Source organism: Haemorhous mexicanus, chromosome 5, assembly GCF_027477595.1.
Source record: "Haemorhous mexicanus isolate bHaeMex1 chromosome 5, bHaeMex1.pri, whole genome shotgun sequence".
Classification (NCBI taxonomy): domain Eukaryota; kingdom Metazoa; phylum Chordata; class Aves; order Passeriformes; family Fringillidae; genus Haemorhous; species Haemorhous mexicanus.
In genome coordinates this window covers 30,383,690-30,395,924 of record NC_082345.1, presented here as the reverse complement: position 1 = coordinate 30,395,924, position 12,235 = coordinate 30,383,690, and the positions used below count along the sequence as shown (strand labels likewise).

General features: G+C 42.6%; 1 protein-coding gene and 1 non-coding gene across 3 annotated transcripts; both read left to right on the top strand.

Annotated features, from left to right (window-relative positions):
• The first annotated feature begins 1,658 nt into the window (after positions 1-1,658).
• Positions 1,659-11,907, top strand: SLC25A3 (solute carrier family 25 member 3). 2 transcript variants are annotated; one of them, XM_059846728.1, is made up of 8 exons: positions 1,659-1,787; positions 1,941-2,097; positions 6,698-6,819; positions 9,004-9,183; positions 9,301-9,482; positions 10,190-10,362; positions 10,815-10,925; positions 11,036-11,907. In XM_059846728.1, the coding sequence occupies exons 2-8, from the start codon at positions 1,947-1,949 to the stop codon at positions 11,194-11,196; spliced, it is 1,080 nt and encodes a 359-aa protein (XP_059702711.1). In that variant the 5' UTR covers positions 1,659-1,787; positions 1,941-1,946; the 3' UTR covers positions 11,197-11,907. The 2 variants fall into 2 exon arrangements, with proteins under 2 accessions (XP_059702711.1, XP_059702712.1); XM_059846729.1 differs by lacking the exon at positions 6,698-6,819 and adding an exon at positions 6,421-6,542.
• On the top strand, positions 9,655-9,894 carry LOC132328268 (small nucleolar RNA SNORA53). Its single transcript, XR_009486731.1, has one exon. It is a non-coding gene; the product is annotated as a small nucleolar RNA SNORA53 (small nucleolar RNA).
• Positions 11,908-12,235: the final 328 nt, after the last annotated feature.

The window sequence follows — 12,235 nt, the reverse complement described above, 5'->3', positions numbered from 1 at the left end:
GTTCTATTAAAGTTCTACAGACTAACTCATAAGCATCTGTATAGTTGTGCACACAAATTGCTATTAGATGTCTATAAGTAGTAATCTGCTCATCCTTCATAATTGGAAGGAACAGAGGTTTTCTATATGTTAAAAATTGGAAAAGTCTGCAAGAATTGTAATCATCTATATGCAGTTTTAAGGTAAGAGCTCAAAGCTCAATCATGTTTAGAGGTTACCTTCTAAGTGTCAGTGTTTGGCTTTTAAATAAAACATTATTACCAATAATTGTTTAGAGGTAAATGAGTAGAGAAGAACAAGTAATGGCAAAATGAACAATTCTGGGTTTTTTTCACTGCTGCCACTGGCAATGAATTCAACAGCACTTTGGGCTCTCAGCTGGTTGCAAAATTAAAGTATTTGGAGAATGCTAGTTTCATTTGTCCTTTTCCTACATGAGCAGCTGGAGTGTAGTTTATTCAAGAGGCACTTAACCAACGTTGATATCTTTGACAGTGCTATTGGGCACTTTTGTCCTTGTAGGACAGTCTCCCTGGATTCACAACTTTGTTGTAAAATAGAGCAAGTAGAGCCTTCCTTGGAAGTTTGATAGGAGCCCCTTAGCTGACCAAAGTTGGGGTTTTTCTTCAGTGTGATGCTGCTGGTGTGTGGTCATTTGTCCAGAAGTAAGAGCTGGGATGTTCAGCACGTGTCTCTTGCTTTCCTGGCTTGTGTGTGTGTGCTGTTGCAGAGCACTGTAATCAAAAGTATATGATCAAAACAATGAAAAAGTGGAGTTATTGCCTCTTCAGTAACTGGAGACATGAACTTGTCCGTGCTAGTCTTGTGCTATGTAAAAATGAATGAAATCACCCTGTGCTGGAGAAGGCATAGTTAAAGAGAGGTAAGGCCAAGCACGTGTCCGGTGTTACAGAACATTCTGCTTGTAACAAACCAGTAAGAGACAATTCTGCGAGCAGCTGCAGCCCTTGTAGCATAGCCTGTGTCATGGTGGCCGGCAAGCTGACCCTCCGAAGGTGGAGCTCGGCCAGGGAGCCTGCAGACAGCGCTTGGGGCTAGATGTGACTGTGCTCGGGCTGGCAGAGTTCTCAGCCGGAGTCTGGTCAGAGGGGTGAGCTTTCTGCTCAGGGAACTGCATCCTGTGTGTTTACCAGGCTGATTACAAAGTATTACTGGATGTGATTTCCAGACGTGGAACCGGGGCTGATACCGCGAACTTCTTTAAACGAATCTTAAAAAATGGGTGCGATGCTAGTGTTGGACTTAAGATTAAACATCTCTTACAACCCAGGTGATTTCATGATTCGGTGTGAGTGCTGCAGACACGGGTCAAGGCCAGCACAGGGAACTCGCGTTCGGGCGCGTCTCTGGTTTGACATTGCCCGGGGCAAGGCTGCGGGAGGCACGTGGCGCGGCTGGCAAGCGCCGCGAGCCGGGCGGCGATAAGGAAGGAACAGAAGCCGAGGCGCGGGGTTTATCGCTGTAGGGTGGGCTCACACAGCCTGAGCAGCGGCCGCAGCGAGTCAGGGCCGGCGGAGCTGCTGCCGCGGCCGCTCCCAGGGCGCTGACGGGCGGGCTCGGCCCGGGCGCCGAGCCAGCGCGGTCCCGCCCGGGCGCAGGCGCGGGGCGGGAGGGGGGTGGCCGCGCGTGCGCGGCGGTTGGCGTGGCGCCTCCGCCAATCGCGGCGCGGGACGTTGTGCGGCGGCCCCGCCCCCGGCGCGGTGAAGGACAAGGTGACGGCGCGGGGCCCGCGTTCAGCCTCTGCCGCAGCGGCTCCATCTTGCGAGGTGAGTCGGGGCGGCGCGGGCTGCTCGCCGCCGGAGCCGGGCTCAGCCTCGGGGCGGCAGGGTCGCCTCGCAGTTGCAGGGCCAGGGCTCGGCGGCCGCGCCGTGGCGGGGTTTTCCGGTCCTACGTCGCTCTGCTCTTCTCGCCCGCCTCAGGTCGCCATGTTCTCGTCCATCGCGCCGCTCGCGCGGCACAACCCGTTCTACGCGCCGCACTTCCAGCTGGTGCAGGACGGCGTGAGAAAGCGCCCAGCGGAGCCCGCGGAGGTCTCCGCCACGCGGCGGGGCCTGGCGGCCGCGTCCGCCGACGAAGGTGAGAGCGGGACGGAGGGGCCGCGGCGGAGGCGAGGCCCGCGGGCGTGCGGGGCTGGCGGTGCCTGCCCTGACCCCGCCAACGCGGGCCTGTGCCCGCCAGGGCGGCGCAAGGGGTGTCAGCGCCCAGCGGGGCTCGCTGGGCCGGGAGGGGCCGGTTCTGGGCCTACGCGCCCGCTTGGAGGACGAGGAAGGGCACGGGCGGGGGAGGCGCTGGCAGTGCTTCCGCTCTCCCGGCGGTGTGTGCTGAGGAGCAGGAGGGATCCGGGTTTGCCGGGAAAGGGCATCGGAAGGCTCTAGTGCAGAGTAATCACAGAGACCCCTGTAGATTTTGTCTTGGGGAGCAGAGAGCGCTTTTTCTGACTCTGCATGGCCTGCAGCCTCGGGCATCGAGGTTGTAGGCCTGTACTTTTTTCACCGGTGGAGAGGAGCAGCGATTGAATATGTGAATTCGAAAGACCATCTCTCCCATCCTTTTTCCCTTTTTCTCTTATTTTTTGCACCAGTCTGTTTGTAGCTGGGTGCCTGAACATCTAGATACGTTAAGGGTGCTTGCTGCTGTTCTTTTTTAGTTCTTTTTACTAGTTGTGGGATGTACGCCAGATAACTTGCTACCTAAGAGACAGGCATGCATTTAAGAGTTAAGTGCAAGTGCTTTCTGTGTGCTTCCCAGTTAATAGGTTGACTTCTGAAGGTCAGACCTTGATGATACTTGCAGTACCACAGAATGGATAAGGGTGGAAAGGACCACAGTGAGTCATCGTCATCATCGTTGCAGGTCCCACTTCCCTGCTGAAGCAGGGTCATCCTGGAGCAGATTGCTCAGGACTGTGTCCAGATTCTTGAATATCTCCAGGGAGGGAGACTCCACAGCCTCTTTGGGCAACCTGTTTCAGTGCGTGGTCGCTACAGTAAAGTTCTTATTTTCAGATAGAACTTCCTGTGCATCAGTGTCTGCCCATTGCTTGTCCTATTGCATGGCACCACTGAGAAGAGCCTGAGTCCATTCTCTTGACACCTCCCAAAAATAGTTACCCACAACGATGAGGTCCACTTTCAGTCATCCTTTCTTGAGGCTGAACAGACCCAACTCCTTCAGCCTTTCTTCATGAAAGGTGAAGGTGAGGTTTTCCAGTCTCCTCATTGTCTTTGTCACCCTCCCCTGGACCTGCTCCAGGAGCTCCATGTCTGTCTTGTACTGAGGGGTGCAGGACTGGGCACAGCACTCCAAATGCACCCTCACTAGGGCTGAGTGAAGGGACAGGATCACCCTCAAGCTGCTGGCAGTGCTCTTCTAGTGCATTACAGGATACTCTGGTGGAGTGGCCTTCTTGGCCACTGGGACACACACTGCTGGCTCATGGACAGCTTGGCTGCTCTGCAGGACCCCCAACTCCTTCTCTGCAGAGCCATTTCCAGCATGTTGGTCCCCAGGCTGTGCTGGTCCATGGAGCTGTTACTCCCCAGGTACAGGACCCTACATTTGCCTCTGTTGGACGTAATTCAGTTCTTCTCTGCACGCCTCTCCAACCTGTTGAAGTCCATCTGAAGTAGAGGTGGATATTTAAATTGCAATTCTTTTAAGCTGTCAATAACGTAAAAATGTCTCTCTGATTTTACTTTAAAAAAGTAGGAATTACTTTCAGCAAGCTACCTTTCTAAAGTACTGTGATTATTGAAGTATTTCAGTGGAGTTGCATGAACATTCATATAATACATGAAAAAGGTTCGTTTTACAAAGTTTTCAGGAAATTATTTGTGGCTTTCAGTGTAGTAATCCTGCTGCCAGCTAACTAAAGCCCTAAATCGCTCTTTGGTATGCTAAATATATTCAGTAGGTGCACTTATTTCTTTAAAGCATTATGTTTAATCTTCATCCTGCTTGTTGGCAGTTGAGGTCAAAGGTGGCCAAAGTTTTTCTATCTTTATAATCTTTTCTGCTGAGTTCATTATTTCATGTACTCAGCTGGTTCTCTGGCTTTTGTGTTGAGAACATAACACATTGCAGAAGATATCTGAACTTGCACAAGGTCACACAAAGTCAGTACAAACCACACGACCTTCTGAGACCAGCTCAGGGCATCAGCCACAGTGGCGCTCGGAGACCAAGTACTTTACGACTGGCACATGGAATTTGTCCTTGTTAACGTGTCAGATTGGAAGCAGAGATATGAAATAGTTACGATGTAGCTGTCTCAACAGAGTAGGTGTATTTTTATGCCATATGTATAATTTGTGTACCTTGAGGGTATTTGTCTTAAATGATTACCTGGGTATGTTACAATGACTTTCTTCTCCTCTGTGCAGCATGTTCAGCTGTTTTTTTAGAAACTTTTTAGAAAATTTGACTGTACTTCTGAAATAAAAAGTCCAAGATCATCTGTGGCTTTATTTTCCTAATACTACTGTACCACTACAAACCTAGGCACCTCTAAAGAGCTCAAGCCTAATTGATACTGGCTTGAACACCAGGCTGACAGGTCAGTCTGAACAGCACTGTAATCCAGCACATACATAAAACTCTTCTTTTCTCTGGCTACTATAAAGGTCTGTCCCTGTCATTTGAGGAGTATGACTTTAAATTACTGTGATAAAGGCAATGTGAACAAGCAGTTCTGAGATCTGGCAGCATGGTAGCTGCTGCAGGGCTGTGGTGCTGTTGGCCAAAGACACAGCTAGACAGAGCTGGCCCAGACAGACCTAGAGTCTGTTCTCTGATTACACCTGCCTGATTTGTGTGTGTTTAACCAGCCATTCTAGAAAGAACAGACTGTTTCTGCTGTCTGTAGATCTGCTAGCCAAGCTATTTTGGAGGTATGTGTAAGTCCCAGACCAGCATATTTACAGTCTTTAGCAGTGTCTCAATAAAAAATATTCTGATAACTGATTTTTAGCTTTTATCTTAGGTTCATTATGGCATCTGTGATTTGATATTTATTGTTTTAAATAAAAAAAACTTATTTTTTGTTGTTTGGGCAATTTTTAAAAGTAAGGTGAAAAATATAAATACAAAACGTAATGTAAAATCTGGAACATGTGTGGGAAGGAGTTCCTTTAAAAGTTATGAGCCGGATAAGCCTGCTAGTGTTATCTGCTGCTCTGCTGGTGCTGTTGAACATCATTGTCAGCTTCTGTTGATGTTCATAAAGGAATTCAGAACCAGAAAGATGGCAAAGAAGCTCTACATAATATAGGATTTTGCCGTCTTTTAGTTTTCATTAGTGTTTCTTGGAGATACTTCTTACTAAGTAGTAACACTTTAATGTCTATTCCATTATATTGGAGTGACACCAGTAAATTTAGTAGCAAAAGATTGTTTTTCTACTTTAGAAAATATTTTTTACATAGTTATTATTTTCTGTATGCTTATTCAGTGTGTTGGATTTGCTTTTATGTATATTTTAAAAATGTTGAGCATAGTAGCAGAACTGTGCTGCTACTTTATGCTTATTTTTTACTGTTCATTGTAAATTTGAGTGTTTCTTGTTTGCACTCACTCATAGCCTCTGTAGCTTCTTCAAAAATTAAAGAAGAAAATGGATTCTTTTTTTCCAGCTCCAGTAACTTCATTGTATAGGAATATGTGAAAATTAATAACATATTCTAAGATTGGATGGTTTTATACATAGTATATACACTGTATAGGACAGTGCATATGAAATATCTCTTGATTAAATGTGACCTGAAAGATTCTTTAATGAACCTTGTGTGAGCATTCAGTGGGATGATAAATAGCACTCTGCAGTTTCATTAAACAAGCTGTGAGATTCTGTATTTGAAAGACAGTTTACAAAAAATCAGTGTAATAATCTGAGAAATACTTGAAAATATATCTGCATATCTCCAACACCAATATTGTACCTTTTTGTAGTCTCTACTTAAATACAGAAGTTAAACTGTCATAGAATATTTAATGAAAGAAGCTTTGTCTTTTGAGTACTAGAGGAATAATATTCTTCTTATTTCCCTGATATAAGAAATTGTTGGGCATTGCAACTTTGAGTCATAGTTTCTGCTAGTATCTTCTGGGATTAATTTCTTTGGTTTTAGTGTGCTCTGAGCTAAAACTTCAGCGTGTCTTCCTTTGCTTATTTAAAGGAACAAATTCAATTTGGAATGCTTAGAATCAAGTCTTGTCAGTCCAAAATGTTTTAATTTAAAGCAAAAGAATTTTTCATTATAACAGTATATTCCAATAGTACAGCATGGGAGATTATTTCAGTTTAATACTTTTGAGAAAGTAGCACTTAGTTTTGTTTCTCTTCTGATCATTGTTACCATTTATGATTGATCGTATATATGTAATTTTTTTCCAATTAACTAGAATACAGCTGTGCCTATGGCTCAAACAGATTCTTTGTCCTTTGTGGCCTTGGTGGGATTATTAGCTGTGGAACAACACATACGGCACTGGTTCCTCTAGACCTGGTTAAATGCAGAATGCAGGTTTGTTCTGCATGTTGGTATGTGATGACAGAGCATGTTCAGTGTGGTATATTTAATTACTAATGAAATGGAGGGATAAACTATACCCTGGACATGGCTGTCCAACAGTGCATGGTTTATATAAAAGCATGGTGTGTCTTTATTTTTTGCTGCAGAGTACAGTTGTGAATATGGCTCGCTCAAGTTTTATGCTCTCTGTGGCGTTGGTGGGGTCCTAAGTTGTGGCCTGACACACACTGGTGTCGTACCTCTGGATTTAGTGAAATGTCGTATGCAGGTTTGTATGAACTTAAACATTTCTTGAACTTCTGTTTTCATATTAAGAGGTGGCAGTAGGGATGCAATCTTTCGTGGATGAGAAGATCCAAGTAAATTTGAATGCTGCTTTATCAAATCTACTGCTGTAAGACTAGCAAAATACCACTTTGAAGAGAAGTAAATGTGTTATGGATAATCTGGATGCATTATTTTTGACAGCATTTAAGACACATTTAACTGACTATTTCCTAAAAGGCATCCACCACAATGTTACTCTGCTGGCTGGCTGTCCAGCACTATTCCAGTGCTTTTGGAGTAAGGAAGTAGTATCTTTTGGATCTGTTTTTTTTAGCCTGGAGTGACATGCATGTGTAATTTGATCCATTAACACCATGGATATCAATGCACGGCTTATGGATTGGACATTTTCTAATGATACTGCTTTGAACAGAGTGGCTAAAACTTGATTTGGTATCATGAAGGCTATTGATGCTTTCAACTGCTTTCCTTGAAGTGGTTTTTGATTAATCTAAAGGGAGCATCATTGCATTGCACTTATGGCACATTAAAATAATTTTGTGAACAGCCATGGATGAAAACATACTAATGGATTTATTCAGGCAAATCTACAAGAATGAAGCAAATTAAAGCACTGTAGTAAATTTCTGGAAATATAGTAGTTATTGATTTCCCTGTTGCATAGGCTGATTATAAAAATGGCCATTTTGTAATTATAGAACTGAAGTTAGGAGGGAACTATGAATTAGTCAGACCTCCTTGTCATGCTAGAAGTATGCATGTGCTATTCTTCAAAACCTTGATTTAACGTTTACCAGAGAGACTTTCTCACATTCTTGAGATGATCTGAAATTCTGGTCTCAAACTAGGAAATCTGTAACACATCAGACATGCTCAGTGTGGGCTACCAGTTCTGGTTTGTTTTATGGTCAGGATGGTGGTGCTTCCCCTTCCTTCTCCAGCACTTAGAAGGAGGTTCAGGAGGGGGGTTCCATGTGGATCCAGGTGTGATCTTGTAAAACCTGTCAGCATTTATCTCTTTACAGATTCAGTACAGAGTATGTTACTAATCCTTCCTAAGTTCTCCAGGAAGAAACCCGTTGCCTGCCCTCTCATGTCTTTTTAAGAAGAGGTCACCTTTGCCATGGTTTAACTGAAACCAGGACACCTGTTACACACCTAATAACTAAGCATGGTTCTGACTTGAACATAGTCCCATTTCACAGTGCCTGATCAAATATCCAATTTTCTAAAATTATGTCTCTTTCTAAAATTGACATATTTAGGTGAACTAGATCTCAAGTATGTTGTTCCTAGACTGCAGGACAAAATACCAGTCAGTGCAGGTTGGCATGCATGTTTTGTAGCTCTTTCTGAAAGCTTTGATGGGCATCCAGTTTAATATCTTCCTTTTTATCCTTAGAGGAGCTGTTGGATGATGTCAGATATGAAAAGTAACAGTGGGATGTGATGTAATTACCTGTTGAAAAGTTTCTGCTAAATTACTTCCTTTCATCTGAAACAAAATTATTCAAGTCAGTCTGTTAAATTTCTGATAAGTTAATAAAATCTCACTCAAAATTTTATGGGCAGAAGACAGTGTGTAGCCTTTATAGCCAAGTCAGAGTACAAGTGTGGAAGTTTTTGAGTAGTCTTTGATCTGGTTTGCTCCATCTGTCTTAATCTGATTATGTGGAGAGATCACACAGGAGAAGCAACCTCCTCTGATTAGTAATCATGTGAATCACTAGGTTTCTGACAGTGCTTGAGTGTACATAGGTAGAGTGTGTGAAGTACATGAGATTGCTGACAGGACCCATTAAATTTTTTTAAAATCTGATCTAGACATAGTTGCACCAGTAGTAGCACCACTGACAGTGTTAGAACAGTGATTTCAGTAAGTCTTTTCATTACAGTTACATTGTTGATTTGGAGAATTAAAGTGGAACAAAATTCAGTTTGGTGATTTCTGAGTATTGAGGAAGAACATACTGACTGTTAAAATAAGTCAGGGTTTGAGACTAGCAAGTAACCATTAGTGTAACTTTGTGGCGTGTACGTCATCTGTCCAGGGAATTACAGGAAACCAGCTATCTGAGGAATAAAAAAAATTAAAATTTTAGATGGGGTTGTGAGAAGGAAAATAGTAAGCTATGTCAAACATTTAACTGTCTGTTCTTTTTAGGTCGATCCACAAAAATACAAGAGCATCTTCAATGGATTTTCAGTGACAATCAATGAAGATGGTGTTCGTGGCTTGGCTAAGGGATGGGCCCCAACTTTTATTGGCTATTCCATGCAAGGGCTTTGTAAATTTGGTTTTTATGAAGTTTTCAAAATCTTGTATGGCAACATGCTGGGAGAGGTAAGCCTTAAATGTTTTTTGTAAAGCTATATGTCTGCAGCATAATGGTATTAGTGATAAGGAGTAATCACAAAAGCAGGACTCGTTAATAAACATGTGTGTGTCAATTCCTTTCAGGAAAATGCCTATTTGTGGCGTACTTCGCTATATTTAGCTGCATCTGCCAGTGCGGAGTTTTTTGCTGACATTGCTCTGGCTCCAATGGAAGCTGCTAAAGTTCGCATTCAGACACAGCCTGGATATGCAAACACTCTACGGCAGGCTTTACCCAAAATGTTTGCAGAAGAGGGCATCTGGGCGTAAGCATCCCTTCATTTTAATTGCAGTTCTTGATTTTCAGTACGTTTGCTTAATGAAGAGCTGGTGCCATGTCTAATTTTGGCCTTAGCCTGTAATACTTTTTGGTCTTTGTATTTCAAGATAAGAACTTAACATACTTCAGGTGATCTGTGCTGAACTGGCTGTTAATTCCACATGCTCCTTAGATCCATCTTTGTGAGTATCTTTGTGCTGAGTTCTGCTGGATAACTTCAGTTTCTAGCAGTTCCAGTCAGAGATACTCAGCAACTTTCTGGTTGTACGGTCAAAGATGCTTGAGTCATTGGCATGTGAGAGTAATATAACTGCATGTTAGCTTTCTGTTCTGATAGAAGTGGCTGTAGATGTACAGGTCATGTTTCACTATCAGGACTTGGCTGGTATGCAGACATTACCCTTACTGCACTGGTAGTATCATTGCTACCTTGCTGCAGTTGTATTGTAATCTGAAAAGTGACTAAAGAAACTGCTGTGCAGCCTGGGGATCAGGAAAATTTCAATTTGTGTTGCTGTTTGAAGGTAGTACTTAGGAATTTAAACAACTCTAATTTCTGTAGGTATTGACAGCATTACAGGTCAGTATATAGAAGTTGTATAGCAGCAATAAATAAGCTAATTTATTTCAGGTTAGAAATACACTTCAAATAATGAAGGAAATGAAACTGAGATTGTCTCTTCTCTGATTAAGTTTCTATAAAGGTGTTGCTCCACTATGGATGAGACAGATTCCATACACAATGATGAAATTTGCCTGCTTTGAACGTACTGTTGAAGCTCTCTACAAGTACGTTGTTCCCAAGCCACGAAGTGAATGTACAAAAGGAGAACAGCTGATAGTCACTTTTGTTGCAGGATATATTGGTAAGAAATCTTTAAGCTCTACACTTCATTAATGGATTGCTGCAAATCTAGAGACCTGTTGCTTTTCAGAGTATTAACTGAAAAGTAACATTAGCATGTGTCACTAACATGGGAGAACTTAGCTGCAGCTTTAAAATGTGCAGGGGAAAAAACTATAAAATTGGTCTGTTAGGGGAAAGTGGGTCTGTAATAGGACACTTCTCTTAACTGCTCCTATATGTTACCAGTATTGATGGCCAGATTTAAAAACTGCAGCTGATTTCAGTGCAAATTTGCATCTTTCTCAGTCTTGGGAATCATTGGATGGAAGGGGGGAATTTTTAATATTCAAATATTCAGAAGTTTTTTTCTGGCAGTTTTCTTCTGTTCAGAAGTTTCACCTGGTTGTACTTGGTGTATGCAGCAGTGGTACAGCTAAACACCACAGAACTAATGTCAAATTATTCTTTCAGCTGGTGTGTTCTGTGCAATTGTTTCCCATCCTGCTGACTCTGTGGTGTCTGTGTTGAACAAAGAAAAGGGCAGCTCAGCTTCACAGGTTCTTATGAGGCTTGGATTCAAAGGTACGTTCTTTCTTTCATGTATTTTGGATCAAATGTTTGTGGTGTTTAGGGGAGGAGGTATTTTCTTCATGCCATTTTATTTTGTTCATGCTTTGTGGTTTGCTCTCCAGGTGTATGGAAAGGTCTGTTTGCTCGTATCATTATGATTGGTACCCTGACTGCACTACAGTGGTTCATCTACGATTCTGTCAAGGTTTATTTCAGACTTCCTCGCCCACCTCCACCTGAAATGCCAGAATCTCTGAAGAAGAAGCTTGGTCTAACTGAATAGACAACTCATGGACTGACTGCTGGCTGACCCAGTGATGAGTTTCATGAAACTTTTATATATTTGACTATGTAGAAAACAAACTATACAATGTCATTATTGGTTGTGCCCTCATCTCTCATGAGGGTTTAAATTCTACCACTGTCATTGCCTGAAATAAATGAGAAACAGAGTGCTTAGTGTCTGTTTACTACTGCATATGTAAGCTTCATTTCATAGTAGCAAATACCTCAGATACTCTCCTGGCTTCCCCCTCTCCCACCCAAAAAATTTTAAAAATACCCTGTTTCACACTTAAGAAACTAGACAAATGTTACTCTTCCACTTAAAATAAGGTTTTCACTGTTTCCAGAGAAGTGCCAAGAACCTGTCCTTGCACTTGGAGCCCACTGATCATTTGCCTGTAATAAACTGTTGCTGTGGAACAGCTGAACTCCCGAATGGCTGAGATGAGACTGGAGTCTGATTGGGCATCCTAGTCATGATATATCAGTGTTTCCCATAGAGATAAAAGGAACCTTATGCATACCAGAGCTGTTTCTGCCTTGGGATGGTCATCCCAACTTAACTTAGGCTTACTTGACTAATTTCTGCTTCTGTTGGCTTTGAACCACACCAAAGAACGAGGCCCTTCTGATTGTCCTGTGGAATTAAACAGTAGTTGCTACCTCTTAACTAGAGAAAAGCTGATGTTAATAAAGATTTTCAAATATATTTGACTACTAATGGTGTACTTCAGCTTTACAATAAAATAAAAATGGCTTGTCTTTTATTCTAGAGTTTGAAAAACTTGCCAGCTTTTCCTGACATTTGCTACAGCTGTAGTTTTTTATTTCAGTTATTTTTTTCTGAATTAGTATAATACTGAATTATGGTTGAACCATGTATTTCTGCAGCTCAAGGAGCCATACCAGGTTTTTTGGACCTTGATGTGAAGAAATACATGCTCCTCGGCACACAAGAGGAGACAGTTAAGGCAATGTTAAGGTATTAATTTTTGAATTTTTTTCTCAAGTCTTAGTGAAGGGAGATGGTGCTGCCT